Here is a 26,909-nt window from a genome sequence, read left to right as displayed (position 1 = left end):
ATCATGCAAAATTTTATAAGGAACTCAATTGGTTGAAAAAAATATACTTTTTTTACAAGTTTATAAATTGGTAATAGTGACTCAATAAATTTTCAAGAAATAAGTAATTACTTCTTCATGTATATCTGTCAGTAATTTATCATTTTAAACGCAATAAATATACATTCACATAAGGCACAATATTTTTTGTTATATAATATAATAAAATGTAACTTGGAAAAACGTTTTTACTTCAATTAAAAAAAAATTGAAAAATAAGATTAAATGAAATGATAAATTACAATAAAATTCTCAGACTCACATATAAACAGAGATTAAACCATATGAAATCTGTGTAGAGTAGACCATTATTTTAATCATATCAGAATTTTATTCCTTAATCACAAACACAACATTTGTATCCTGTATTCTAATTTGCCAAAAGTAATTAGTTAATTTGGTAATGGAAAATTTATCCGTAATTAATATCCGATTTTCATGGTAAAGCTAATGAATAAGAACTTTTTATTCATTAAACATTGAATAATAAGCAATACGGTCTGTTTTGCAATAAATATTGATTTAATAAGAATCAAATAATTGCATCAAACTTACCTTATATAAATTGTCACTTTTACAGTAAATTAATGCACTCCTCCCGATGACTGAACAAGACTTATCAGATTATTTGTGATAACTTTAAAATAAGGTGCAACATTTTTTCTAAAATGTATGCTCTATGTAATTACAATTCTAACGCCGTTTATCTTGAGAAGCGCCACTGATTATTTAACCTCAAAGTAATCAAATATTTTGCCGGTGAGTAATGCTGGGCTTCTTAAATCCTGATATATAAAAATACGTTATGAGTGTTTGTATATTAAATGTTGAATCAAACTTTCGATGTACTTTACCACCTCAAATATAATTGTTACATATATTTTTGTTTAATGGAGTTGATATTTTTTGTTATATAATTTTTTCCGTTTTAATTTATCCTACTGTTATTTTTATTATAAATGTGCGTATGTATAAGCTCTGTTCAAGTATGCTTTAAGTTGAGATTATTCTATAGTTTTCATAAAACAGGTTTACCCATCGTCCATATTTTAACTTCATTGTAAAATTCTCCTTCAAATCGCCCAATTATTATATGCTTATTAACTGATTCCTTAATTTCCTACAGAAACTTCTTATTTAAAAACATACAACCGACCATTTTACTAAGTATTTTTTTTTCTGAAACGTTTCAATTAATAAACTTAGTAATTCCACATGGAAAGTTTAACAAATAGAATATGATTGTTTATTGTTATAAATAAATCTGGTATTATACAACGTAATTGCTAAAGCACCTTGATAAATGTGATACATATTTCTGGGATTTGATGCTAGTACATATATTTACAATTAGAGACTGAATTTTTTGAGAATTCTGTGGTAGAAGTACTTTTCCCATCATAATAAATTTTTTTTAGAATATTTTTCAGACCAAAACTGAAGCTTTACTTACATTAAGGGCATTAAAGTAAAGCTTACATTAATGCTCTTAATGTAAGTAAACCATATCTTCAAAATCTTCATACAAAATTTTATCCTTTATAACAAAAATCCCCAAATGTTGTGCTTTGTAATATATTTTTTTAAATAAAACAAACTTTATTAATAAATATGCCACAATAAATTCAGTTGACATGAATACCCTCATATATGTAGTCAGCAAAATAAGAGAGAAAAGGCAATTTTCAAATTTAGCAGGATTGTACCCTTAAACCTGCATGCCTTGATCATGTTATGCATGGATCCTAATTTTAGTGAGCTATGGTGTTTAGTTTCTTCAGATTATGCAATTAATATTAAATTACAGTTTTATTCAAGTTACAAAGTTGCTGTGCTAGTTTGAGTGCATTGTGCTTTTCTATATTAGGTTCATAATATGAAATGGAGTATTATTGATTTGTTATCTTTAATTCTGGTTGAATTTGTTCACAAGTTTATTTGTGTTGGATAATCAAGCATAGTAGAACCTATAAGAATACATACAAAAGCAGAATTAATATTAACAAAACATTCTATGTTACATTCATTTGAAGATACTAATAAAAACTTATAAATCTTACATATAACACAGTAAAGGCAGCAACTGTATACAAACTGTGATGTTCAAACACAAAAATGTGACAAAAACTCTATATTAAATAATTACAAATATATATGGATATGTTATTTCTGTATCCACAGTCATAATTACTTTAAAACAGGCCCACAACATCAATACCACTCGAAGTTGCTGAGTAAAAGCTTTTAAAAGATCTTTTGTAATAAAATTACCAAATTATCTAGAAAGGAAGTGTTATTGCCTCAATTCAAACTCTTGTTGTAGAACAAAGGGGATGAGTGAGGTACACAAGTTTATTATATCTGCTACTTTTATTCATGTAGAAATAAAAGTCAACTTGATTTACAGCATTTAACATACATTACATAAGTGGATTTCAGTTGGTTTAATTAGCAGCAGCTATAACTATAAAGACAGGTCTAATAAATTAACACATTTTGTCACTACTGTAAAGGCTTGCTGTGTTCCTTCTAATTGTTAATAAAGAACTTGATTTGACCAATACACAGCTTTTCAAAATTTTAACGACATTTCATTTTATGTATTACAATAATATTAGTGGTTGCCCATCCCTTATAACTTTTTTTTTTCTTGTTTAGCCTCTGGTAACTACCGTTTAGATAATACTTCAGAGGATGAATGAGGATGGTATGTATGAGTGTGAATGAAGTGTAGTCTTGTACATTCTCAGTTCGACCTAACCTGAGATGTGCGGTTAATTTAAACCCAACCACCAAAGAACACCGGTATCCACGATCTAGTATTCAAGTCCGTGTAAAAATAGCTGGCTTTACTAGGACTTGAACGCTGGAACTCTCGACTTCCAAATCAGCTGATTTGGGAAGACGCGTTAACCACTAGACCAACCTGGTGGGTTCCATCCCTTATAACTAACAGAAAAAATTGTAAAAACATTTTCTATTCTCTAGAATGGCTGCAGTCTAAGTTATAGCTTGCATTGTGTATTTTTTTTTTTTTTTTAATTAAAAAAACAACAATAGTTTTTTGTGAAATATAAAAGAATTTACTTTTATGACCTAAAAATAATTTTAAAATTTTGAGTGATAATTTTTTTAGAATGATATACTTAATATGCATTTATTTAAGAATGATGAAGTAATTATTACCTAACATTGTTTTTTATTTGTTCACATAAAGTAGACTTGTATGTTTTTGAATTAATTTATTTCTTTAAAAAAATTTATATATATATTTTTTGTTACATATGATAATATTTTGAACAAAATCATAATTATGAATTAAGCTTCAATAGACCAGTTTTATAAATAAATATATATATGTATATATATTTTAATACTAAATAAAATTTAAATTACCAAAACATAGTAAATAGATAAATGAAACTTACTATAATACTTCTAAGAAATTACTTTTGTGGGATCCCACATCTTCACATGGTATTTAATTCTATAATTACATCAAAATAAATTGTTTTTATACTTCATGAATTTTGTCAAAATTGTTACTGTTTTATAAATTTTGAGATTTATTATGGACAAATACAAACATTATTCCAGTACTGGACAGCAGAATTTGCATTTTTCAACATAATAAATCTCAGAATTTATAAAACAAAAACAATTCTGACAAATTCAAAATTAACAAATTATAAAATCAATTTATTTTAATGTAATTATAGAATTAAATACAAACTGAAGATGCAGGACCCTGTACAAATATATTCTTGGAATTAACATGCTAAGTTAACTTATCTGTTTACTTTGTTTTAAATTTCATTTTTAATATTAAATTCTGTTACTACAATGGTCAATAGGTTAATGAATTATTTGAATTTTCAAAAAAAGGTATATATATATATATATATATATATAAAGCAGTAATTAATCTACAAGCAGTCATTTCAGATAAGAACCAGGAATACTATGTTTATTAAGAAAGTAATAGAATTTTGCTTCAAACTTTGTTATCAATTTTGTGTTTTTATTTACATGAATGAGGTGGATATTAACATATGAAATGAATTTGATTATTTCAATTTTTTACCAAATGATTACTTAAGACTAGATATTTTTTTTTTTGTTTCAGGCTGCTAGAAGTTATTTTTATATATGTTTTGGTCCCAAAATACCCTATGGCTACTATGAAAAAGTTCATTGGTAAGTTTTTTTATTGGAACTAAAAAAATGCAAAAAAACAAATTCTGTGTGCATTTGATAAAAGTGTAGTACACATGTCTGTAAAAACTTTTATTGTACCAGATTTTCAAGGGATTCATTTTACTTCAGTTTGAGATTGTCATTAAACTGCAATTCTATTCACTACTTTGAGTATAAAATATAATGTGGAGAGTAACATAATTGACCTGCAATGGAAGGCTGTTTTTACAAAATTAAATTTCATTGATAAAATTTGTATGCTAATTAGTCAACGATGTTAATGTTTTCCAGTTTTTTGTTTGTAAGAATATCAATAAATATCTGGTGAAAGGACTCTGTTTCTTATATTCACATGAGTATTATAATGAAGAATTATTATCTTCTATAAAACCTAAACATCAGTAATTAAGATTGTTGTAAAAGTTTTGAGAGTTACTACTGTAAATCATCTAACATGGAATTTACAAGTTGAAACCCTAATATAAAATGTTTATTGATGTTTTTATTTTCAGAAGAATGCTCTGGCTCTGTTACTAGACATCCTTAATAAATTGTATTATGCTCATATTAATTTATAAATAATAAGTGTTGCATGGCACCAATGTTCCATACAACACATATAGGTAACTTATTAATTATTGGTTAACTGCAAAAGCAGTTTAATTGAAAAAAAATTCAATATAGATTTTATGATAAAAGAATTTAATAATGTATATTACTAATTTGTATTTTTTTAAATTATAATTTGAGTTGTGCAAGTTGAATAACTGCAATACTGTGTATGATGGAGTGATTGACTACGTTATCAATTTTACCCTTACATTTTTCTTGATTTATTATAATTGCTTTCATACATGTTTTATTACAGTAATTTCTGCATTTGATAGTTTGATTATGTTATTAATTAAAAGATGTTACTTCATCTGAGATTGTTATGTTTTAAGCTCTTATGTGATACATTTGATTGACATGACATCATTTAATGTAATACTGAATTGAACTGTGAACAAAATGTAGATAAGTAAAAGCCCATTATTTAACTGCTATTTAGTGGAAATGTTATTTGTCATCTAATTTTATTGTAGTTCTGTTTCTTACAGATATTGGTGCTAATTTGAATGACATGATGTATAAGGGTGTATATCATGGGAGTGTAAAACATAAACCTGATTTACAGGATGTATTAAATAGAGCTTGGGATACTGGCTTAAAAAAAATTATTATTACAGCAGGTTCTGTTGAGGATATTAATGAATCTCTTGTTCTAGCTCAAAGTGATGGTAAGTGAAGATCACTTTTGACAATTTATTAACAGGTGTAAATAAGAATTAAATAATTTCTGTTACTATTATATTGTTATAATCTAATTCTATGAATATTATATTAGTATTGTAATGCTATTTAAACAAAAATTATTTCACCTTTGGAAGTAGGTGGACGGAGTCCCTCACTGCTGCTGTCTTCCCATGATTTAACGGATGAGTGTAAAGTTAAAATGTAATTGTTACCGAAATATATGATTGGTTTATTTTCTTCCTGAAATTTCTTAATGGCTTTCAAATAAAAAATTTTTTTCATAGCAGTATCATGTTTCTCTGTTAGTACTATTCAGTTATTTGTTGTTTTCACTCACTTAAATCCTAAATCATGTAATATAGTCCTTAAACTTGTTTTGTCTCCTTGCCAATCGAGATCATTTTGAAATTTATTTTTTAATTTTTTGACAGTAGGGTACTGTTTTATCTGACAAGTAAAAATTGTGAACGATTCTTTTGACAGCGAGGAAACATAATTGTCAATGAGTGTAACAGGTTTTTGTCTCTTGTGATTTTTTATCTGGTGTACAGAAACTTGTCACACCATTTTCATTTGAAAATATGCCTCTTTTTATATGAATTATCACTCTGACTGATACACCAGTAGCTTTACTACAACAAAGCTGAACTTGTTGCAAGGGAATAAGAAAAATGTCATCTGATTTCTTGGATTTGTTGAGCTTAGCTTCTTCTTCCATAATTTTAACACCTAGTATACAATTTCTTTGCTCTGTCCAAACAATTTTTTATTTTTTACTTTGTTTTTAATTACAGGATTCATTTTTAACAAAAAATCTTTACTAAAATAAATTATATTGTTTCACGTGAATACACTAATGCTATTAAGCCATATGACAAAAAGAAACTAAAATCTGTTTTGAAAACCCATGCGTTATATACTTTACAAACAGAAAAAGTTATAATTCTTAAATAGATATCATTTATAAATTTAAATAAAAAGTGTACAAATAAATTTATTGAACTTGCCTTCAGAAGATTGTGATCCTACTGTCATGTAAGAGGATACTTAATATTTATTATTTATTTTTATATACTATAGTTGTTTATAAATGTAATGGCCTGCACACTTACTGTAATAAGTGCCAGATATCATAAATCGTAGTTAAACGTAATTTTAAATGCAAATGTATATACAGTAATTAGATGGTCATTATAAATATGATTTCTTAATATTACTTTTGTAATAACAATGTTTGTGGAATGCACACATAACAGCTCTTCAACCTCTCATGCAGTCAACTCACCATCACAGCGACAATCGTCAACTTACAGCGCGGATGCTATATCACTTAAAGTTGATCCAGATTTTAGTTATTGCTAGCCTCCGTGGCGTGAGTGGTAGCATCTCGGCCTTTCATCCGAAGGTCCTGGGTTCAAATCCCGGTCAGGCATGTCATTTTCACACATGCTACAAATCATTCATTTCATCCTCTGAAGCAATACCTAACAGTGGAACTAAACCTAACAGTGGAGGTTAAACCAAAAAAAGAATAAAAAAAGATTTTAGTTTCTGCCAATACTAACTGGAGGTTTCTGCAAATTTGTACTGCTAACGTATCTGTGAATCAGAATATATTAATTCTCACCATATTTGAGTTTGTTTTAGGTTGCATTTTAGAAACAAGATCTTTATCATCCTTCACTGGAAAAATGTGTTACTACAGAAGATTTTGCACATTAATGTATTACCTGGATGCTATTCACATTACTAAGTTGATATAAACTATACATTTAATATTGATTTTCTGTTGGCTACATTGTTAAACAAATGAGAAATTCTTTTAAAATTTGTTACTTTATTTATTCATTACAGATAGATTATATACTACTGTAGGTTGTCATCCAACTAGATGTGGAGAATTTGAACAAAAAGGTGATCCTAATGGTTATATGCAATCTTTAATTGATTTTGTTGAGAAAGGTAAAAATAAAATAGTTGCTATTGGAGAATGTGGACTGGATTATGATAGAATAAATTTTTGTCCTAAGGAAATCCAGAAAAAGTAAGCTGCTAATGTTTTATTATTATTTAAATACTTTACCAATATTTCAATTGTTTTGAATTTTTGTTTGACCTTTGTTTAGATTTGTTATCTTCAGTCCCTTAAAGGTTATAGTCATTTTTTTAAATGTTATTTATTTTTTGTTTAATACAGTAATAATATTTGCTCATACTTGCAATAATTTAGGGTCTTGGGCAAATTTGTAAAATTTGTTTTCTTACAACCCAGAATGATTGATTTGAAGTGTAGAATCTTTGTAAAAAAAAGGCAGAAAATGCAAATTTAATGACACAAATCCATCTGTTTTCCTTTTTTTTTTTGTCTTCAGTCATTTGACTGGTTTGATGCAGCTCTCCAAGATTCCCTATCTAGTGCTAGTCGTTTCATTTCAGTATACCTTCTACATCCTACATCCCTAAAAATTTGTTTTACATATTCCAAACGTGGCCTGCCTACACAATTTTTCCCTTCTACCTGTCCTTCCAATATTAAAGCTACTATTCCAGGATGCCTTAGTATGTGGCCTATGAGTCTGTCTCTTCTTTTAACTATATTTTTCCAAATGCTTCTTTCTTCATCTATTTGCCGCAATACCTCTTCATTTGTCATTTTATCCACCCATCTGATTTTTAACATTCTCCTATAGCATCACATTTCAAAAGCTTCTAATCTTTTCTTCTCAGATACTCCAATCGTCCAAGTTTCACTTCCATATAAAGCGACACTCCAAACATACACTTTCAAAAATCTTTACCTGACATTTAAATTCATTTTTGATGTAACCAAATTATATTTCTTACTGAAGGCTCGTTTAGCTTGTGCTATTCGGCATTTTATATCGCTCCTGCTTCGTTCATCTTTAGTAATTCAATTTCCCAAATAACAAAATTCCTCTACCTCCATAATCTTTTCTCCTCCTATTTTCACATTCAGTAGTCCATCTTTGTTATTTCTACTACATTTCATTACTTTTGTTTTGTTCTTGTTTATTTTCATGCGATAGTTCTTGCGTAGGACTTCATCTATGCCGTTCATTGTTTCTTCTAAATCCTTTTTACTCTCAGCTAGAATTACTATATCATTAGCAAATCATAGCATCTTTATCTTTTCGCTTTGTACTGTTACTCCGAATCTAAATTGTTCTTTAACATTATTAACTGCTAATTCTATGTAAAGATTAAAAAGTAATGGGGATAGGGAACATCCTTGTCAGACTCCCTTTCTTATTACGGCTTCTTTCTTATGTTGTTCAATTGTTACTGTTGCTGTTTGGTTCCTGTACATGTTAGCAATTATTCTTCTATCTCTGTATTTGAACCCTAATTTTTTTAAAATGCTGAACATTTTATTCCAGTCTACGTTATCGAATTCCTTTTTTAGGTCTATAAACGCCAAGTATGTCGGTTTGTTTTTCTTTAATCTTCCTTCTACTATTAATCTGAGGCCTAAAATTCCTTCCCTTGTCCCTATACTTTTCCTGAAACCAAATTGGTCTTCTCCTAACACTTCCTCCACTCTCCTCTCAATTCTTCTGTATAGAATTCTAGTTAAGATTTTTTATGCATGACTAGTTAAACTAATTGTTCTGTATTCTTCACATTTATCTGCCTCTGCTTTCTTTGGTATCATTACTATAACACTTTTTTTGAAGTCTGACGGAAATTCCCCTTTTTCATAAATATTACACACCAGTTTGTATAATCTATCAATCGCTTCCTCACCTGCACTGCGCAGTAATTCTACAGGTATTCCGTCTATTCCAGGAGCCTTTCTGTCATTTAAATCTTTTAATGCTCTCTTAAATTCAGATCTCAGTATTGTTTCTCCCATTTCATCCTCCTCAACTTCCTCTATAACACCATTTTCTAATTCATTTCCTCCGTATAACTCTTCAATATATTCCACCCATCTATCGACTTTACCTTTCGTATTATATATTGGTGTACCATCTTTGTTTAACACATTATTAGATTTTAATTTATGTACCCCAAAATTTTCCTTAACTTTCCTGTATGCTCCGTCTATTTTACCAATGTTCATTTCTCTTTCCACTTCTGAACACTTTTCTTTAATCCACTCTTCTTTCGCCAGTTTGCACTTCCTGTTTATAGCATTTCTTAATTGCCGATAGTTCCTTTTACTTTCTTCATCACTATCATTCTTATATTTTCTACGTTCATCCATCAGCTGCAATATATCGTCTGAAACCCAAGGTTTTCTACCAGTTCTCTTTATTCCGCCTAAGTTTGCTTCTGCTGATTTCCTTTTTAACATTCTCCCATTCTTCTTCTACATTTTGTACCTTATCTTTTTTACTCAGACCTCTTGCGATGTCCTCCTCAAAAATCTTCTTTCCTCAAGCTTCTCTAAATTCCACCAATTCATCTGACACCTTTTCTTCAGGTTTTTTAAACCCCCAATCTAAATTTCATTATCACCAAATTATGGTCGCTATCAATGTCTGCTCCAGGGTAAGTTTTGCAGTCAACGAGTTGATTTCTAAATCTTTGCTTAACCATGATATAATCTATCTGATACCTTGCAGTATCACCTGGCTTTTTCCAGGTGTATATTCTTCTATTATGATTTTTAAATTGGGTGTTGGCAATTACTAAATTATACTTCGTGCAAAACTCTATAAGTCGGTCCCCTCTTTCATTCCTTTTGCCCAGCCCGTATTCACCCATTATATTTCCTTCCTTGCCTTTTCCAATGCTTGCATTCCAATCTCCAACTATTATTAAATTTTCATCTCCTTTTATGTGTTTAATTGCTTCATCAATCTCTTTGTATACACACTCTACCTCATCATCATCATGGGCGCTTGTAGGCATATAGACGTTAACAATCGTTGTTGGTTTAGGTTTTGATTTTATCCTTATTACAATGATTCTATCGCTATGCATCTTGAAATACTCCACTCTCCTCCCTATCTTCTTGTTCATCACAAAACCTACTCCTGCCTGCCCATTATTTGACGCTGAATTAATTACTCTAAAGTCACCTGACCAAAAGTCGCCTTCCTCTTCCCACCGAACCTCACTAATTCCTACTATATCCACATTCAACCTATCCATTTCCCTTTTTAAATTTTCTAGCCTACCAACCTTATTTAAGCTTCTAACATTCCACGCTCTGACTCGTAGAATGTTATTTTTTAGTTTTCTGGTGACCCCTTCCTTAGTAGTCCCCACCCGGAGATCCGAACGGGGGACTATTTTACCTCCGGAATATTTTACCAAGGAAGGCGCCTCCATTATTGTATATGTGAAAATGCAGAGCCACATTTTCTTGGAAAAAAAAAACAGCTGTAGTTTTCCATTGCTTTCCATTTGTTTTCCATTGCGATATGGTTGCACCTTCGGTCCAGCTACTCTGTATCCCTGAGCACTCAAGCCCCCTCACCAACGGCAAGGTCTCATGATTCATAGAGGAAGTTTTCCTACACATCTAAAATTTAAAAATGCTGGGTGCACTTTCCATTTGACTAGGGTAATTGCACATGGAAAAACCCAGTTAATTTAGCCATGTAATAAATAGAAAAAATAAGAACTCTAGTAAAAATTCAAGAGTGTTGTTTCATGATATTACCACATCCGTAGCTAATGGTTTTTTAATATATTATGCTAAGCATTAAAACTGCAGTGTTACAAAAATAATCATTTCTAAAATATCCAGTTTTAACCATAATTGTAAATTAGGTAGTTTTATTTTAACCTTCTCTTCCACTACAACTAAGTTTTGCTCTTTAGAGAACTCTAGTAAAAATTCAAGAGTGTGGTTTCATGATATTACCATATCCGTAGCTAATGGTTTTTTAATATATTATGCTAAGCATTAAAACTGCAGTGTTACAAAAATAATCATTTCTAAAATATCCAGTTTTAACCATAATTGTAAATTAGATAGTTTTATTTTAACCTTCTCTTCCACTGCAACTAAGATTTGCTCTTTAGAGATTATTTGGTAGTTTAAAATTTAAATGAAACATTTTAAAGCAGTTAGTCTTTACAAACTGAAATATAATTTTTATCATAATTTTTTATTATTACAATCAATAGAAACAGTATTTTGGAACTGCTGCCAATTTTACTGGGGTCCTATAATTTATTTTACAAGGTTTCTTTATCTAGAGTAGTAAAAAATTTCATTAAACACTTTTAATTAATAACATTTGCAGTTAGGAACTGTTTAACAGTTGTAAATGTAATAGAAACACTTTACTTTAAATGCATATTTCAACATATCTTTACATTTCACATTCTCCAGACCCCAAAACCGCAGTCAGCTCAAAAGTTTATAAATATATGTATCTGTGTTTCTAAAATGGTGGGCTGGCTATACTTGTTTGGATTCTACTTGTAAAACTAAACAAAAAATACCCTTAGGAAAATTGTGATTTCTCCTTCGTTCTCCAACTGTGCGCCATTTTGTTATTTTTGTATAAAAATTTATATCTGAAGTTTGGATAGATGAATCACATTAATATTTGGTAAGTGTCTTGGTAATAAAGTTTTAAAATTAGAAAAAAATCAAGAATTAAATACCTTTGTAAATACAAAGTGGCGGCCATGTTTATTTTTCAATTCATTGTATCTCTGTAAATATTAATTTTATAAAAATTTATGTTATTGCTAAAATATTAAGCCATTAATTTTGAACAAAATGAGATTTTATATTTTAAAATCTGTTTACAAATAGCTGTTATGGCAGAAAATTGATGTAATTTTGTGTCTGTTTTCATGTCCTCCACTTTATGTTCAATTCTATTAAATATTAATTGTTTTTATTTATTGTTAATTCTAGTATTGTAAATTAGTATCAAATTAAATAATAATTTTCTCACAATAAGATTTAGTATTAAATAGTAATAAAACAATTGATATTAATTTTTCACTTTTGAATAATTTTACACAGCGACTATTACTGTTGTCATTTAACAATGTAAAAATGAAGCTTCTTCAACAGGAATGGTGTTCAAAACTATCACAGCCAGCGTATCTGAAGCGACAAGAATCCTCATAGTACCTTACAAAGTAGCCATCAACAAAGATTTTCCCTGAACATATGGGTAGGTATTTTTAATGACTATCTTTTGGGTCCTGTCATTCTACTAAATCATTTAAATGGAGAAAATCTTCCACATTTTTTGGAAGACCTACCTCTACAATTAAAAGGAAATATGTGGTTTCACCACGATGGAGCTTCAGCACATTTCAGTCAGTTGGTATCAGATTTTCTATATGAAACTTTCCATTAAAAATGGATAAGCTGCAGAGGGACAGTGCCCTGGCCTGCCCGATCACCTGACTTAAACCTTCTTGACTTCTACCTGTGGAGCCATTTGAAACATATTATTGTTTATTCAACTCAACGTTGAGGATCTTTAACAAAATCTCCAAAATGAATTTCAAGAAATTAGGTTACTCCCAGAATTTTTGAACGATTCAGATAATCTCTCAGAAAAGGATTGGAGACTTGTGTAATTTCTAATTGTGGACATTTTGAACATCTTGATGACTTTTAACAATTGTTAATTGTTTAATTACATCTAATATTCTACAATAATTAACGTAAGATTATCACAGGTAGTTTTTATTTTTTTAATTATTAGGTCTAATATTGTGAAAAAATTATTACTTAATTTGATATTAATTTTCAGTACTAGAATTAACAATTAATATTTAATCGAATTGTACGTAAAGTGGAGGAGATGAAAACAAACACAAAACATCAATTTTCTGCCATAATTCGATTATTTGTCAACCTATTTAAAAAAATAATATGTCATATTTTTCAAAATAAAAGACTTAATATTTTAGCAAAAACATAAATTTTAATAAAACTAATATTTACAGAGATATAACAGATTGAAAAATAAACATGGCCACCATTTTGTAATTTGTGAAGGTATTTAATTACTGATTTTTTCTAATTTTAAAACTTTATTATACAGTTTTTATAAACAAAGCCAGTAATAATAAAATTAAATTTATAATATTAACAGATAAAGTTCAGAATAAAACAGTTGACAAATTCTGTTTAAAAAATTAATTACAGCTCATTCCTACAAAATCCTGCAACATAGGATGTTGCACAAAAAACTCTTTGCATAATTATTCCAAGTTATATTTAATAGTAATTGGTATTATTATAATAGTTATACAAAGTTAAATAACTTACAATTCATCCCATATTTTACTGTTACTTTTTGCTGTATAAACATTACTTAATATAAACTATTTTAAACATTACTTGAAAGTCTTAACAGTTTATTGAAACATTAAAGTTTATTTATTCAGCTTTATTTTTCACTAGACATGACTTTTTTCAGAAATGGTTTGTTTGTTTTTAATTACATTAAAATTCACAACAAGAAGGTTCTGAATTAATTTTAACATTTAGCAGGTTTAATGGTAGACAATGAAAGTCTACCCCTTTTTGCAGACCTAATGTTCCCGGTAATTGAAAACACTCTCTCAAATGGAGCAGATGTCCCAGGCAAAGACTCAAACTCAACCCTTTTAGAAACATTGTAATATGAAATATCAGTCTTTTGAAACACCTTAAAAATTGCTTTCCACTTCTCTTCAATAGAATCTGATACTTTTTCAGAACTTGAACCACAACCTACCCTTTGGATTTGATTTATCTGGTTCAACAATGTACATTCCTCAAATAGGTCATCAATATTTATGGAATCTTTTTTATAATTTCATTAAAAACTTGTGCACTCTTCTAAACCAGACCAGGCAATTTCAGTTCATAAATTTATCCACTGAAACTTACTAATTTTATCAAAACTGGTTCTCCACAACTCTTAAGTATTGGATACTAAAATTAAATAAAAATTGTCTATGCTTGAGAAGAATCTTTGTTCCTTAACATTATTATTTTCTTTTAGAGTGCTTAGCAATTCTTTGGCAGAAGATAGTATAAATTTGTGAGTTTTCTTTCCAGTTGACAAATTAATTCAGAATATGTCTGAAATATTTCTGTTGCTGTGATAGAATTAGTTTCCAATTTCAGAACTAAATTATTAAATAACTGTAGAGTACCAATATAAAAATTTCAAAATCAGTCACTTTCTAGATTTTCAAAAAATCAAAATAATTTTGGGCATTTGTCACAAGATAAGAAGTATGATTTTAGGCCATAAATTTGTGAGTTTTCTTTCCAGTTGACAAATTAATTCAGAATATGTCTGAAATATTTCTGTTGCTGTGATAGAATTAGTTTCCAATTTCAGAACTAAATTATTAAATAACTGTAGAGTACCAATATAAAAATTTCAAAATCAGTCACTTTCTAGATTTTCAAAAAATCAAAATAATTTTGGGCATTTGTCACAAGATAAGAAGTATGATTTTAGGCCATCAAAAATGGAAAGAATTCTTTCTATTGCAGGTAACAAACTAAGAAACCTTGTGCTGCTTTGAGGTAATACTTTTATGTAATCTGTTTCTACAAATTCACAAAGTTTTGTTGTTAGTCTTACTGTGTATTTGTGAAAATATTTATAAATTTTTATAACAATAACTTCTATGTCCAAGGGTAGAGAATCACATGCTTTTTGTGTAAAATGTGGGCTGAACAACCAATTCCTAAAGTAGGTCTATCTAAATCACTTTGAAATTTTCTGAACACATTTTCATTCTCCTTTCTCTTCACAACACCAAAATTACTGTTAGTGTTATCAGCAGTATAACAAACCAACTTTTCTTCAAGTTTGCATTTTTTTCACACACTGCAAAGGATACAGAGTCAAAATTTGAGCAGTTTCATCTGACAATCATTGAAATTTAAAAGGTTAACTTGAATTTCCTCCTCCAGAATGAAATATCTTACAAGTTTTACTTCACTTCTGTTTGAGTTATCCATTATTATTGTTACATAATTAATGTTTTCTAAAGAACACAATGCATTATCATTATCAAATATAAATGGTGAAATAACATTAACAATAATTGCTTTGGTTTTGGTTCTAGCAGATGAAAATTTTGGGTCATAAATTTTTAACCAGTGTAGATGTGGTCTGATGTGAAACTGAGTTCATGTCTAGAACTTTGGAATGAAGATGTAGCTTCTTTAGCAGTACATTCCAGATCACTGTTATTGTTATTCCCATCTTTGGTTTTAAAAAAATCCCTTATGTTTGCTGAAGCAGTAGCATTAATAGCACTCTTATGTTTAGCTGTTTTCATGTGTCTTCAATATCACCCTTTCCTTTATGTACAATAGAAAATTCTCCAGTACATAGTGTGCAATAAACACGTTCATTGTTACTGTCGTTACACAGTTTCAAAAATTTGTATTTCTTTTAGGTTAACATTAAACCCACATTTTCTTTTGCTCATTGCTAAATGATAAGATAAAAAACGAATAGAGATAAAATTATCAATAACGTGTAGACGAGTTACTTCACACACAAAAACAAGATAAACACATTGCGCCTGTTGTGTTGCCAAATGACTAAGTAAAAAGTTATGGAGATTGGTAGCCATGCCTCTGTCAAATTCAATGTCAGCGCTTGCTCCAAGGTCAGCTGAGAGATGCACGGCCTTAAGAGAATGTTTAAAAATGTGGTGTTGAAAATATAGGTCTAAAATTTAAAAAAATCCTCACCAGGCGTAGAATTTTCAAACCCCGGACAGCACAAACTAAAAAATGAGAACTGTCTGGGCTAATCCCAACATAAGCCTACCTTGGGTGAGCTGTAGTATATTTTTTCATATTTCAGTTAACAGATATGAGCTTACTATTATGTTACCTATGCAAATGATAGATTTATAAGTAAGTTCACATCTTTATGATGGTGTTTATTTTTAAATGAAAGTGAATCATTGTGGTTTAGATTAATGTTGATTGCAATTAAATCATTTGTTTAATACAGTTTATTAATATGTGCAGATATTTTGAAAAACAATTAGAACTAAGTAAAAGATTTAATCTTCCATTATTTTTACACTGCCGTAATGCAGGAGATGATCTTTTAGAGATTTTGAAAGGACATCAAAGTAATTTATCTGGTGGAGTTGTACATTCTTTTGATGGAACATGGGACCTTGCTAATGAAATACTAAATCTGGGTTATCACATTGGAGTAAATGGGTGGTATGTAATTAATTAAATTTTAATTGTAATATAATTTGTTATATAATTATTGATTGTAATGATATCTTTCTTTATATCATTAATTAAATGATTCATATATTTGTTCAATTTTCAGATCATAAATATCTTTATGATCTGTACTTTAAACATTAAAAAGTTTCTATAATAATCAGAAAAATTTATAAAAGTTCAATCAGCACTGAGTTAAGGTAATCTATCTTTTTATCAAGAAATTTATTATCACAAAATTGTTACTAATTAAATATTGACAAAGTTTTGTACACAAGGGGCAGTTGCCTGGTGTTTCTTATCTGTACTTAATCCTTGAAATGAATAGTCACAGAGCTGTTATGATTAGATGCAGGTTATAGCACTATAGTCTTGACTTTTCCCTGTTCTTTATCTATTGCTAAAGGTAAATTATATGGGAAAATTGTCTTCTCTTAAAGAAAACATGCTGTTTTCTTGACCATTTACACCTATGCAATTTTCAGATACATTTTGTTTTTAGGAGCCAATAATTAAATAAAATATTGCTATTTGGAAAGCCAGTTAGCAGTATAATGTTACTAAATCAACTCTACCACATTTCTGATTGCTTTTGGCATTATAGATAAACTCCAATCTTCTCTACTTCCAGTTTTTCTGTTCTTTAAGTTTTTTAAATAATCACCAGATGGATGAGTATTTTTTCAGTTATGTATTGTTAATCCCCTTGAGCATGTGGAGTAACAGATAATACTTGTCTGAAATCTCCTGCCAAAATCATCCACCAAGTGGTGTGTCATTCCCTTTCAATATTTTGACATTGCTCATTCATAAAAGGTTGAGACATGCTTCCACAAATTCTTTGTCCCAAATTATAATTTTTGATGTGTATTAATTTTGCTTCCTTAGTGTTTGTTTTTAAGAAGACTGACAATTTGTTTAAAACAGCTATGTACAGAGTTCAGTTGTGAGGTGGTAATTTTGCTGTAGTATAAGTCCTAATTACACCTATAACATTGTAACCTAAATATTTGTGACACCTGATCAGATAAATGATCTATTTATCTTTCAGATTCACTGGAAGATATACACACACACACTATAGTATGAGATTATTCATATATGCTGCATGAAAAGAAGTGTGAAGCTTCAGCAGAAATGATATCTGGGGTTTAAACATCATAATTGAACACAGTGTTGTCTTTTAGTGATATTTCAACACTCTCTTAAGTTTATCCTTTATAAAATATATGTTTGAATATACTAATTACTTTGCAGTTTTCAACATTTATAAATGATGTTAATATTTTAATATAACTGTACAATACAATAAACCTATAATCAATTTCATTGTTTTCTCCTACTATTTTTTTGTTAAAATTTTAACACCTATTGGTTTTTTTTTTTATAAACATTAATATGTTCTAGAAATATTTTTGCAGTCTTCTTTGCATCTTGTTTACCATTTTGCATGCATATTGAGAATAATATAATATTCCTTATGACTAACTTAATTGATGGTGTAGTGTGTTTATTGAGAATTTCTATTGTAATATATCTTGTGGTCAGTGTTTCTGATTTTATCCTTAAGACTGACTACTTTGTATGCACATGTGGTATAATACTTGTAATTGAAATTCAGTTTTGTATATATATATACACACACACACACACACACACATATGAGGGCTATTTTTTAAGGAAAGTTCAATTGGTTGTAGCTATGTAAATTTTGTGTGACTGTCAAAATGCGCATGCACCCTGGCATGTCTTATAGATGTCATTTGCAGTTTTAGAATTACTGTGTTGTAAAGTTGAAATGTGTCTGGATTGTAGCGTTGATGATACTGTGCACCATGTCCTTTATGTTTGTCCCTGGTACGAGGCTGAACATACCATTGTTGTTAGGGAACTCGAGATAGTGAACTCCTTCTTTGATCTATGTTTAAAACGGAAAACTCACAGAGAATGAACTATTGTGGCTGGCTTCCTCAGATTCCTCGCCCTGAGCAGGACGGCTGAAGGAGGTATAGTAAAATAGTAACTCATAGAAGTATAGTAGAATAGTAACTCTGGCGGAGACTGCCTGGGCAGTTGATTGGCCACAGTTAGATAGAAATTGTGATTTTTTAATGTTAGCTATTGGCAAAACAGTGACTGCACTGCCAGAGGATGGGTTACCATGCAGCTGTGAGGTGTAGCGCCGTTTTGACAAGGGCAGTTTGAACAAGCACACGATACTGTCAGCGGGATGAGGACTGCACTGCTGAGGGCATGGATCCCATGCAGCTGTAAGGTGTAGTGGCATCTCGATGATGGTAGTAAGTAAAGTAAATGTCATGCGGGACCCTGCAATGGAGCTTAGTGGGAGTAGGAGGAGGTCTGTCTGCCATTCCCTTTTAGATCACACAGGAGTCCAATTAACCAAGTCAGGGGTATGAATTGAAGTTGGGTTCACTAAGGGAACTAGGATTAAATTCTCTTCTTGCAAGCAACATTTTTGGTGATATGTTATTTATTCAATTGTCTTGAATTATGAGACATTTACACAAAATTGATTCTGTAAAGTACTAGGTGCAGGGTTCGTGCTTCCACGAACTCTGTTAGCTAGTGCAGAGGGCAGTGATGTAGGACATTCAAGATGTTCTGATGAGGCTTGCAGCGAAGGCAAAAGCTAAAATCACCGATGTCTCTACAGAGGCATCTACATCGGTGGCATCCCAACAAGGTCTGGCTTATTACTATGAGGTGTAAAAAGTTAGAGGACGAAAGACGACTCCTGTTAAAGCCCATCAGAGCTAAGAACAGCAAGTGTGGTGTGGTGACCAGAAGCGTTACAAGGTGGGAGGTCTTCTCCTATGGGGTTGAGATGTAAAGTTGAAATGTTTCAAATAATTGAGTGGCCTGCCAATTGTGAAATATAGTCTGCGATTCAATTTTTGACTGTAGTGAATGTGTCAGCAACAAAATTCATTACCAGATATGTGAGGTTTGCAGGCCTAATTCAATGAATGACAGCAAAATGTGTGCATGGGTAAGACTTTTCAAGGATGGGTGGGACAGTGTCCATGATGAACACCATGAGCCAGCCTACTGTAATCACAGATGATTTGGTGCATGAAGTTGATGTAAAAATTTGTGAAGACCAGCAATACATGATTTCCACTTTGTCACTGATATTTCCATAAGTTTCAAGGTCAGTGCTATACAAAATTGTTTTTAAAATCTTGCAATTCAAAAAGCTGTACTTGTGATGGGATGCCAGGCTGCCTGAACATCAAAAAAGGAAAATGGCTAGTGCTTTAGTATTTTTGATGTGATACAATACGGAAGGAGATGAACTTTTGGGCCACATTGTCAAAGTTTGGGTAATTTTCTCTTAAACGCCTCAAGTATGAGTATGCCTGTGTACATGAGACATGGATTTCTCATATCAACCCAGCATCAAAGTGGGATAGACATGGTGTCCTGTTAGTTAATTTTATGCTCAAAGGAACAACAATAAATTCAGCTGCATACTGCGAGACCTTGATCAAGCTTTGGTGTGCCATACAGAATAAGCAATGTGGCCTACTGTCATATGGAGTTTTGTTGCTGCATGATAATGCACCTCACCTCATTCTGCTGCTCTAGACTAGTAAAGATATTGTCAACAACAATTTTTTTATTTTATTCTTTACACTTTATGCACGTTTGGAATATGTAAAACAAATTATTAGGGATGTAGGATGTAGAGGGTATACTGAAATGAAACTACTAGCACTAGAAAAACACTTTATGCTACTTAAACATTGCCGCCTATGAAGATAACCACTTTTCACTTCATCGGTGTCAAATCACTAACCACAAAAAATTCCCTTCATGTAGTAAAACAGGTGGTAAATTGCTCAGCACAATGTCCAGACTGTACGGTGGGTGGTCCATTTGCTCCTATCCAAAAAATCTGATTAACTCTTAAGTTTGAGCACCAGAATGAGGTTGTCATCAAATCTTCTAGATTGGAGAAAATGGACCATCCATCGCACTGGCCGGACCTTGTGCTGGGCGATACTACCTGTTCAGTACCTGAAGGAGTTTCTCGGCAGTCAGCGGTTTGTTACCGATGAAGTCATAACAGTTTAAGACTGGTTGTCTTCACAGGCAGCTGATTTCTATGACATGGGGATAAACAATTTAGTAAAACACTATGATAAATGTTTAATTAAACAAACAAGGTAAGCATGTATAAAAGTAGCATTAAGTTTTTGATGATATCTTTATTAATTTTGTTTGCATTAATAAACAAACCTTACTTAAATAATAGACCTCATAAACATAAAGGGTTGCTGGTAATATCTCCAAATATTATGACAAATAAACCCGGGGTTTGATCAACCTTATTTTAGCTCTGCGAGTGGTCAACTATACAAGAGAATTGGCATAATTATTAATTTTTATTTCTTTGAAAGTTGTTTCATTACAGTTTACCTAATTTTGTATTTTTAATAATAAAATTAAAAATGGATTTTTGTTTTTTATATTGAGCTTTTTATGATTATTTATTTTAATTACCGAAGCTACCCTTTTATACTTTCTATGCTTGTTTCGAGTGCATTTCTCATCAAATCTAATGGCTTTTATTAGCTGGTAAAATTTGGTCTTTTTCTATGAACACCAGTTTGTATTTGTGAAGAAAAACAAATGCCCGCTGTATCATTATTTTATTGTTCTCACTGTTTGATTGTTCTGTATCTGAGTTATGACTTGAATGTTTAGATAAAGAATCACTTTCACTACCTGTTTCATTTTCAAGCAGTGTAGAATTTTGTGATTCCATAATCAGGTTTTCTTGCCATAATAAATTTTATTCACTTCACTGTTACAAGCAGTTATACAAATTGCAAATAACCAATCAACACTAAATAAATTATTAAAAAAAAAATTGATTGAAGAAAAAAACACCTCAAAAATATGAACACAAACGGTTAACCGTGTAGAACAACTAGCGACATGGTCGATCAATTCTGTAGATTGCTACTAACTGCAATGTGATTGTGTGCCTCCATGTTGTCTGCCAATGAATCATACAAATATGAAGACAATTAGTCAGAAATATTAGACCCGTTAGTGGGGACTCATTTTGCTGAATATTGTTCACTGTTTCAGGCCATATGTATTTAAAATTATGTAAGATTTACAAAATTTTCAAAACTTTACCACGGCATAGTTTCCTTTAATTTGTACAACATGAATTATGAAGCAAACTTTCACCATATGTTTCTATGAAATTTAATTACATTAGCAAGAGTAAAAAAACCTTAAATTTATGAAAAAATTATAAAATTTGTTTGACATTATATGTAGTGCATGCACTACTGCATCTTCTATATATATACATTAATACGAGGTTTGATAAAAAAGTAATGGAAAATTTTTAATTTTCTTTGAAAGATTTATCCTGTCCCCTTCAAAGTGATATTTATACTTATGCTAATGTAGCTTCCAGTCTAAAAACCCTTCTTTGGGTATGACCTTTATCTTAGCTATTGTAGAAAAACATTGTCCCTTAAGGGTCCTTTTAAGTTTGGGCAATAAAAAAAAGTCACTTGGGGGCCCTGTCTGTAGAATAGGGTGGTTGAGGCATCACACACTTATGTTTTGCCAAGAACTATTGGAGAAGTAAAGTGGTGTGCACCACTGCATTGTCATGATATAAAATCTGCTAACTATCTCTCCAAAGTACTTCGGTAGTTTTCAAAGTTATATTTCTAGGTAGTCCTCCGGTTGATTGTATGACCTGCAGATGGAATTCATGATGAACAATTACATTGTAGGCAAAAAAAAACAGTTTAAGAACCTTTACATTTGATTGCACTTTTGGTTTTGGCTACCCTGAAAACTTCCACTGTGATGACTAACCTTTGTCTTGACGTAACTACATACCAGTGTTTTGTCACCAGTTATGATGCATATGAGCAAGTATGACTTCAGTGATGCTTATGCTATTTTCATTGAAAATTTAGTTTTGTAACAAATTAGGCAGCCACCAATTTCATGTTCAAAACATTGTAGTATCTTTACCGATACTTGTCCCATAGCGAGGGAGGATAGTATGTTTCCTTTCCACAGAAGGTAGTACAGATGGCACTACGCACTCATTTTTGTACAGTTTCATATTATTGTTCAGGACATTTGTAGCATTGCACGCACACACTGTTACCAAACAATGATAATTTTGAAGTAATAATTTTTTTATATTTTACTAACATACCTGGCAATGTGCTTTGCTATTGCTAGATTTATACACTCAAAGAGTGTATATAGATTAAATGAACACATTCCCACGCGTAAATCAGTCGTGGTTTTTTTAGTCTATAGCAGGAAGTGATAATTTTGAAGTAATAATTTTTTTATATTTTACTAACATACCTGGCAATGTGCTTTGCTATTGCTAGATTTATACACTCAAAGAGTGTATATAGATTAAATGAACACATCCCCACGCGTAAATCAGTCGTGGTTTTTTTAGTCTATAGCAGGAAAGGACTGCCTTTTATATATATGTATCTATATATAGAAGAAGAGTCCACATAGTACAATTTTTATAAATATCTCAAACCCAGCTGGTGTCCATTTTTTGCAAAAATGTTTCTTTTCATGCAACTTAATTTTATTCTGAATATGAGCCAAATGCAATGTTTCCAAACGTCTCAACCCAATGCCATCTAGCAGTTCCATTTTTTTACAGAGGTATTTCTTTCATTGTAAGCAAAGATGCTCTGAATATGAGCAAAATTGGACCATAAATACAATTTTTCAAAATACCTCAACCCTAGTGTACTCGCCTGGCAGTGTACACTATGTTTTCTTTTTCATAAGCCTCCTTAATCTTCTAATTGTATGAGCTACAGCTTTACTCCAGTCTTCTTCAGTTATTTTATCCACTGCTTCTCAAACAATAATTCAAAATTATTTATGGCAAAAACTTTTCACTCAGCTACCATACTCTTAAATTTTGCCTAAATTAATTTTTTGTATTAAATCGGCAGTGGAAAGGAGGCAACTGAATAACCCTTATGAAGTCAGTTCAGCTTTTTTGATCAGATTAATTGGGAGGCTTAGCTAAATAGCTAAGCCATTCCATTCCATTCAAATGAATGGAATGGTAGAAAGTGCATTATGCATTATTATCACCAAATTTTGTGGTATATTTTCTAGCAGAGTAAGAAACCACCTTTTGAAAGTAACCGCATTCATTTCCTAGTGATAATTGTCCTATTTATTCGACATTTGGTACAAAGATCCCTTGTATTTGCTGATGTGGACAACAATGATTCTCCTGCCTTTGCTAGTAGGTTCTGTTCTGCAGCTTGGTTTCATTTCATAGGTCCATAATTTTTGTCTTACATTTACCCAAGTTTATAAATACTGTCGTTGACAAATCAAGTTTTGACACTTCCAGCAGGAATTTTCTTTTGTTTGTTTTCTTCCCCTTAAACCCAAGACCAAGCATACAAATTTACTTTCCCCAAGGAATTCATTTTGCCTGTAAATAATGACCTCTCCTTTAAAATATGCAGTATTCTTTTCAACGTATGAAGTTCTTATAGTATTTTCACAAGTCTTTAAGGATGAATCTTCTCTTTGAGATAAACATACTGCTTTGAAAGTTCTGACACAGGTTTCTTTCTGTTTCTATTTCTGTGGAGTCACTTCAAGCAGTTCTTTGGAAACCTGTTCAGTTACTTTATGAAATGGAAGAGGTTTTGTTTTCATTTGCTTTTTTGAAGATAATCCCGTCACCATTTTATCAATACCCGACTTTGGAATTTAAAAGCTGAGCCTTGACTGGTATTTGTTATTCTGCCACTACTAGCCATAACACAACAGCAATTTTTTAGCAAGTGTAAAAGCAAGTCAAGCAATATGAGAGGGAGAAACTCCAAGCAAGTCTACACAGGAAGCTTGTGTTAGGTAACGGGAGAGTAGAAAAACATAACCCACCAGTTGTGATGCATTAGAAGGCAATGCCAGCAGGAAAGGGATTCTGTGGGATAGGAAAAAATACAGTGGAGAAAATAACATTTTGTAAAAGTTAATACCTGATAGATAGATGTGCTCTTGTATACACTTAAGCTGTTGAAGCTGAAACTGCTCATTAAACTCAAACAGTTCACGAGTTTCTGAGAGTAGTATTTTTTTTACTACCTTAACATATTATTAAAATTTTCACAAAACCCCTATCTCATTTTTGTATTTAAACAAAATTGCAGACTGACTTTCCCAGTTTACACAAGCTACTACTTCAAATTTGGGATTGCTCCTAAGAAATTCAGTTGAGTTTAACCATATATACATTTGAGATTTTTATAATATTTGTCCTGGGTATTTATTTGTTAATTCTGAAAAATTTTTAAAAGGGTATAAAACTAGCTGTAGAATTTTAGTTTAAGCATGAGCAATGTTGTAAAAAAACCCACATAAATTTTATTTCTCCCAATAAATTTTGTAAATTATTTTCAATAACATATTTTATTTTATAACTGTTTTATTCACACAATATGTACAATTAATATCTATTTTAAACATACTTTTCAAGCATTTTTAGATTCCTCAGTCCTTTTTTGATAATTTCATAATTTTATTAAAATTATATTATATATCAGCACTGGTAACATACTACTGCAACCAAAATTAATAGTTTTGGAATTACGTAGGCAATGTGAAACAATATACCAATAAATAGCCTCCTCTTCGTTAAAAATAAATAATTTCTTGATTGGTAATTTGTACGACTGTTATTGTTTTTACAGTTCACTCAAAACTGAAGAAAATCTTTCTGTAGTGAAGAAAATACCAGCAGAAAGATTAATGTTAGAAACAGATTGTCCATGGTGTGAAGTAAGACCGAGTCATGCTGGTTATAAATATATTAAAACTTTTCAAAAAAGTGTCAAAAAAGAAAAGTGGCAGGAAGGTTATGCTGTTAAATCACGAAATGAACCTGCTAACATCATGTAAGTATTATCAGTGTTGATATAGTTAATAAATAAAGTTATTAAGATTCACTTAATATCTGCAGATGTTATCATTACACATTATGCAATGATACAACTATCATTAAATAACATTAACTAATGACAACACTGCATGCCAACAACCACTGTGGCCTGCATTTCATCCATTTGTTGGCCACAAAATGGAATATGTTATGTTTAAAACCACATGGGAATCGAATTTTCACTTTTCAGTACATAACATTTAAAAGAATTTAAAGCAATAATTGGTCTAAATTTTCTGTTTTTTAAGACCATAATATTACAAAAAAAAAGTGAAGCAACGTTATGTTAATGCTATTATAATTAGATTCCACATACATAATTAAGCAATCTTATGAAGATTTTAGTGTTTAAAACACTAAAATTGATAAAGTGAATAGATGTATAAAAAATTGTGACCAAATAACATACAATGCTAACTATATTTAAATATTCTTAAAAAAACTTTTATGTAAAAATATATACTAATTTCAATATTTTAATTTTCAGACAAGTGCTAGAAATATTATGTGCAATAAGAAATGAAGATCCTCAATGGCTAAGTGAAATTACTTTCAACAATACTGAAAAATTATTTTTTTCTAGATTTTAATTAATTTTTTTAATTAATAAATAATTTTAATTTATTATATGAGTAATTTATTTATTTACTTCCTAATGCTCCACATTCATCTGAGGATATCCAACATTTTAATTACTATAGCTGTGATGATAGCATGCAGCTTAGTTTTTAGTTTTCAAATCAGTATGTATACAGAAACAATACTGTGCACTTTGCTTTGTGCCTGCTGCATAACTGTTCTTATGTATAATGATGCAGCTGATGCACCTGACATCAGCTGACCTCCATCATTCTCTGAGCTGGGGTTTTCCGTTTTCACCAAATAAGAATTATTTTATTACATCATTAGTAACATATGCACTTTTCTGAAACTTTTATGTATTTTAAGGTATTGAACTTTTATGTACAAAATAACAATGTTAAGTCTCAGTTGGAGAACATATTCAAAGAGATTACAATGAAAACATTTATAACAAAATATTTTCAGTAATATTAAAGGAAAATAAATTTTTATTTATTAATGAAAGAATAAAGGAAATAAGTAATTAAATGTAAATATCTACAAAGAAGCATAAAGGGAAATAATTTATTATTTCAAAAGTGGTAAGAATTATAACAAAAATTACTTAAG

At 30.5% G+C, this 26,909-nt stretch overlaps 2 protein-coding genes across 7 annotated transcripts in view; one reads left to right on the top strand and one right to left on the bottom strand.

Annotated features, from left to right (window-relative positions):
- Nucleotides 1-680: 680 nt before the first annotated feature.
- On the top strand, nucleotides 681-26,343 carry LOC142322354 (deoxyribonuclease TATDN1). Of its 5 annotated transcripts, none has more exons than XM_075361340.1 (7): nucleotides 681-798; nucleotides 4,166-4,236; nucleotides 5,322-5,516; nucleotides 7,387-7,576; nucleotides 16,487-16,690; nucleotides 25,471-25,674; nucleotides 26,206-26,343. In XM_075361340.1, the coding sequence occupies exons 2-7, from the start codon at nucleotides 4,212-4,214 to the stop codon at nucleotides 26,306-26,308; spliced, it is 921 nt and encodes a 306-aa protein (XP_075217455.1). In that variant the 5' UTR covers nucleotides 681-798; nucleotides 4,166-4,211; the 3' UTR covers nucleotides 26,309-26,343. The 5 variants fall into 5 exon arrangements, with proteins under 5 accessions (XP_075217455.1, XP_075217456.1, XP_075217454.1 ...); XM_075361341.1 differs by having other exon boundaries at nucleotides 682-798; nucleotides 5,337-5,516; XM_075361339.1 differs by lacking the exon at nucleotides 681-798 and adding an exon at nucleotides 805-1,000 and having other exon boundaries at nucleotides 5,337-5,516.
- The window catches only part of Tmem214 (Transmembrane protein 214), a 70,916-nt gene continuing 69,192 nt past the window's right edge, over nucleotides 25,186-26,909 (bottom strand). Inside the window, exon 14 of one of the 2 annotated variants that reach the window (XM_075361335.1) lies at nucleotides 25,186-25,664. The gene's annotated coding sequence lies outside the window, so the exon portion shown is untranslated. The remainder of the gene's footprint in view (nucleotides 25,665-26,909) is intronic. The other variant, XM_075361334.1, reaches the window with a different exon arrangement.

This window comes from Lycorma delicatula, chromosome 3, assembly GCF_047948215.1.
Source record: "Lycorma delicatula isolate Av1 chromosome 3, ASM4794821v1, whole genome shotgun sequence".
In the NCBI taxonomy this organism is placed as follows: domain Eukaryota; kingdom Metazoa; phylum Arthropoda; class Insecta; order Hemiptera; family Fulgoridae; genus Lycorma; species Lycorma delicatula.
The sequence above is the reverse complement of the archived record's forward strand: the minus strand, read 5'-3'. Positions and strand labels throughout refer to the sequence as shown.

Bases quoted from the DNA above. Each gene is read 5' to 3' on its own strand.
- LOC142322354 (XM_075361338.1), top strand. The intron at 16,691-25,470 runs GTATGTAATTAA...TTGTTTTTACAG, and splicing joins CACATTGGAGTAAATGGGTG to TTCACTCAAAACTGAAGAAA. The intron at 25,675-26,205 runs GTAAGTATTATC...TTTAATTTTCAG, and splicing joins AATGAACCTGCTAACATCAT to ACAAGTGCTAGAAATATTAT.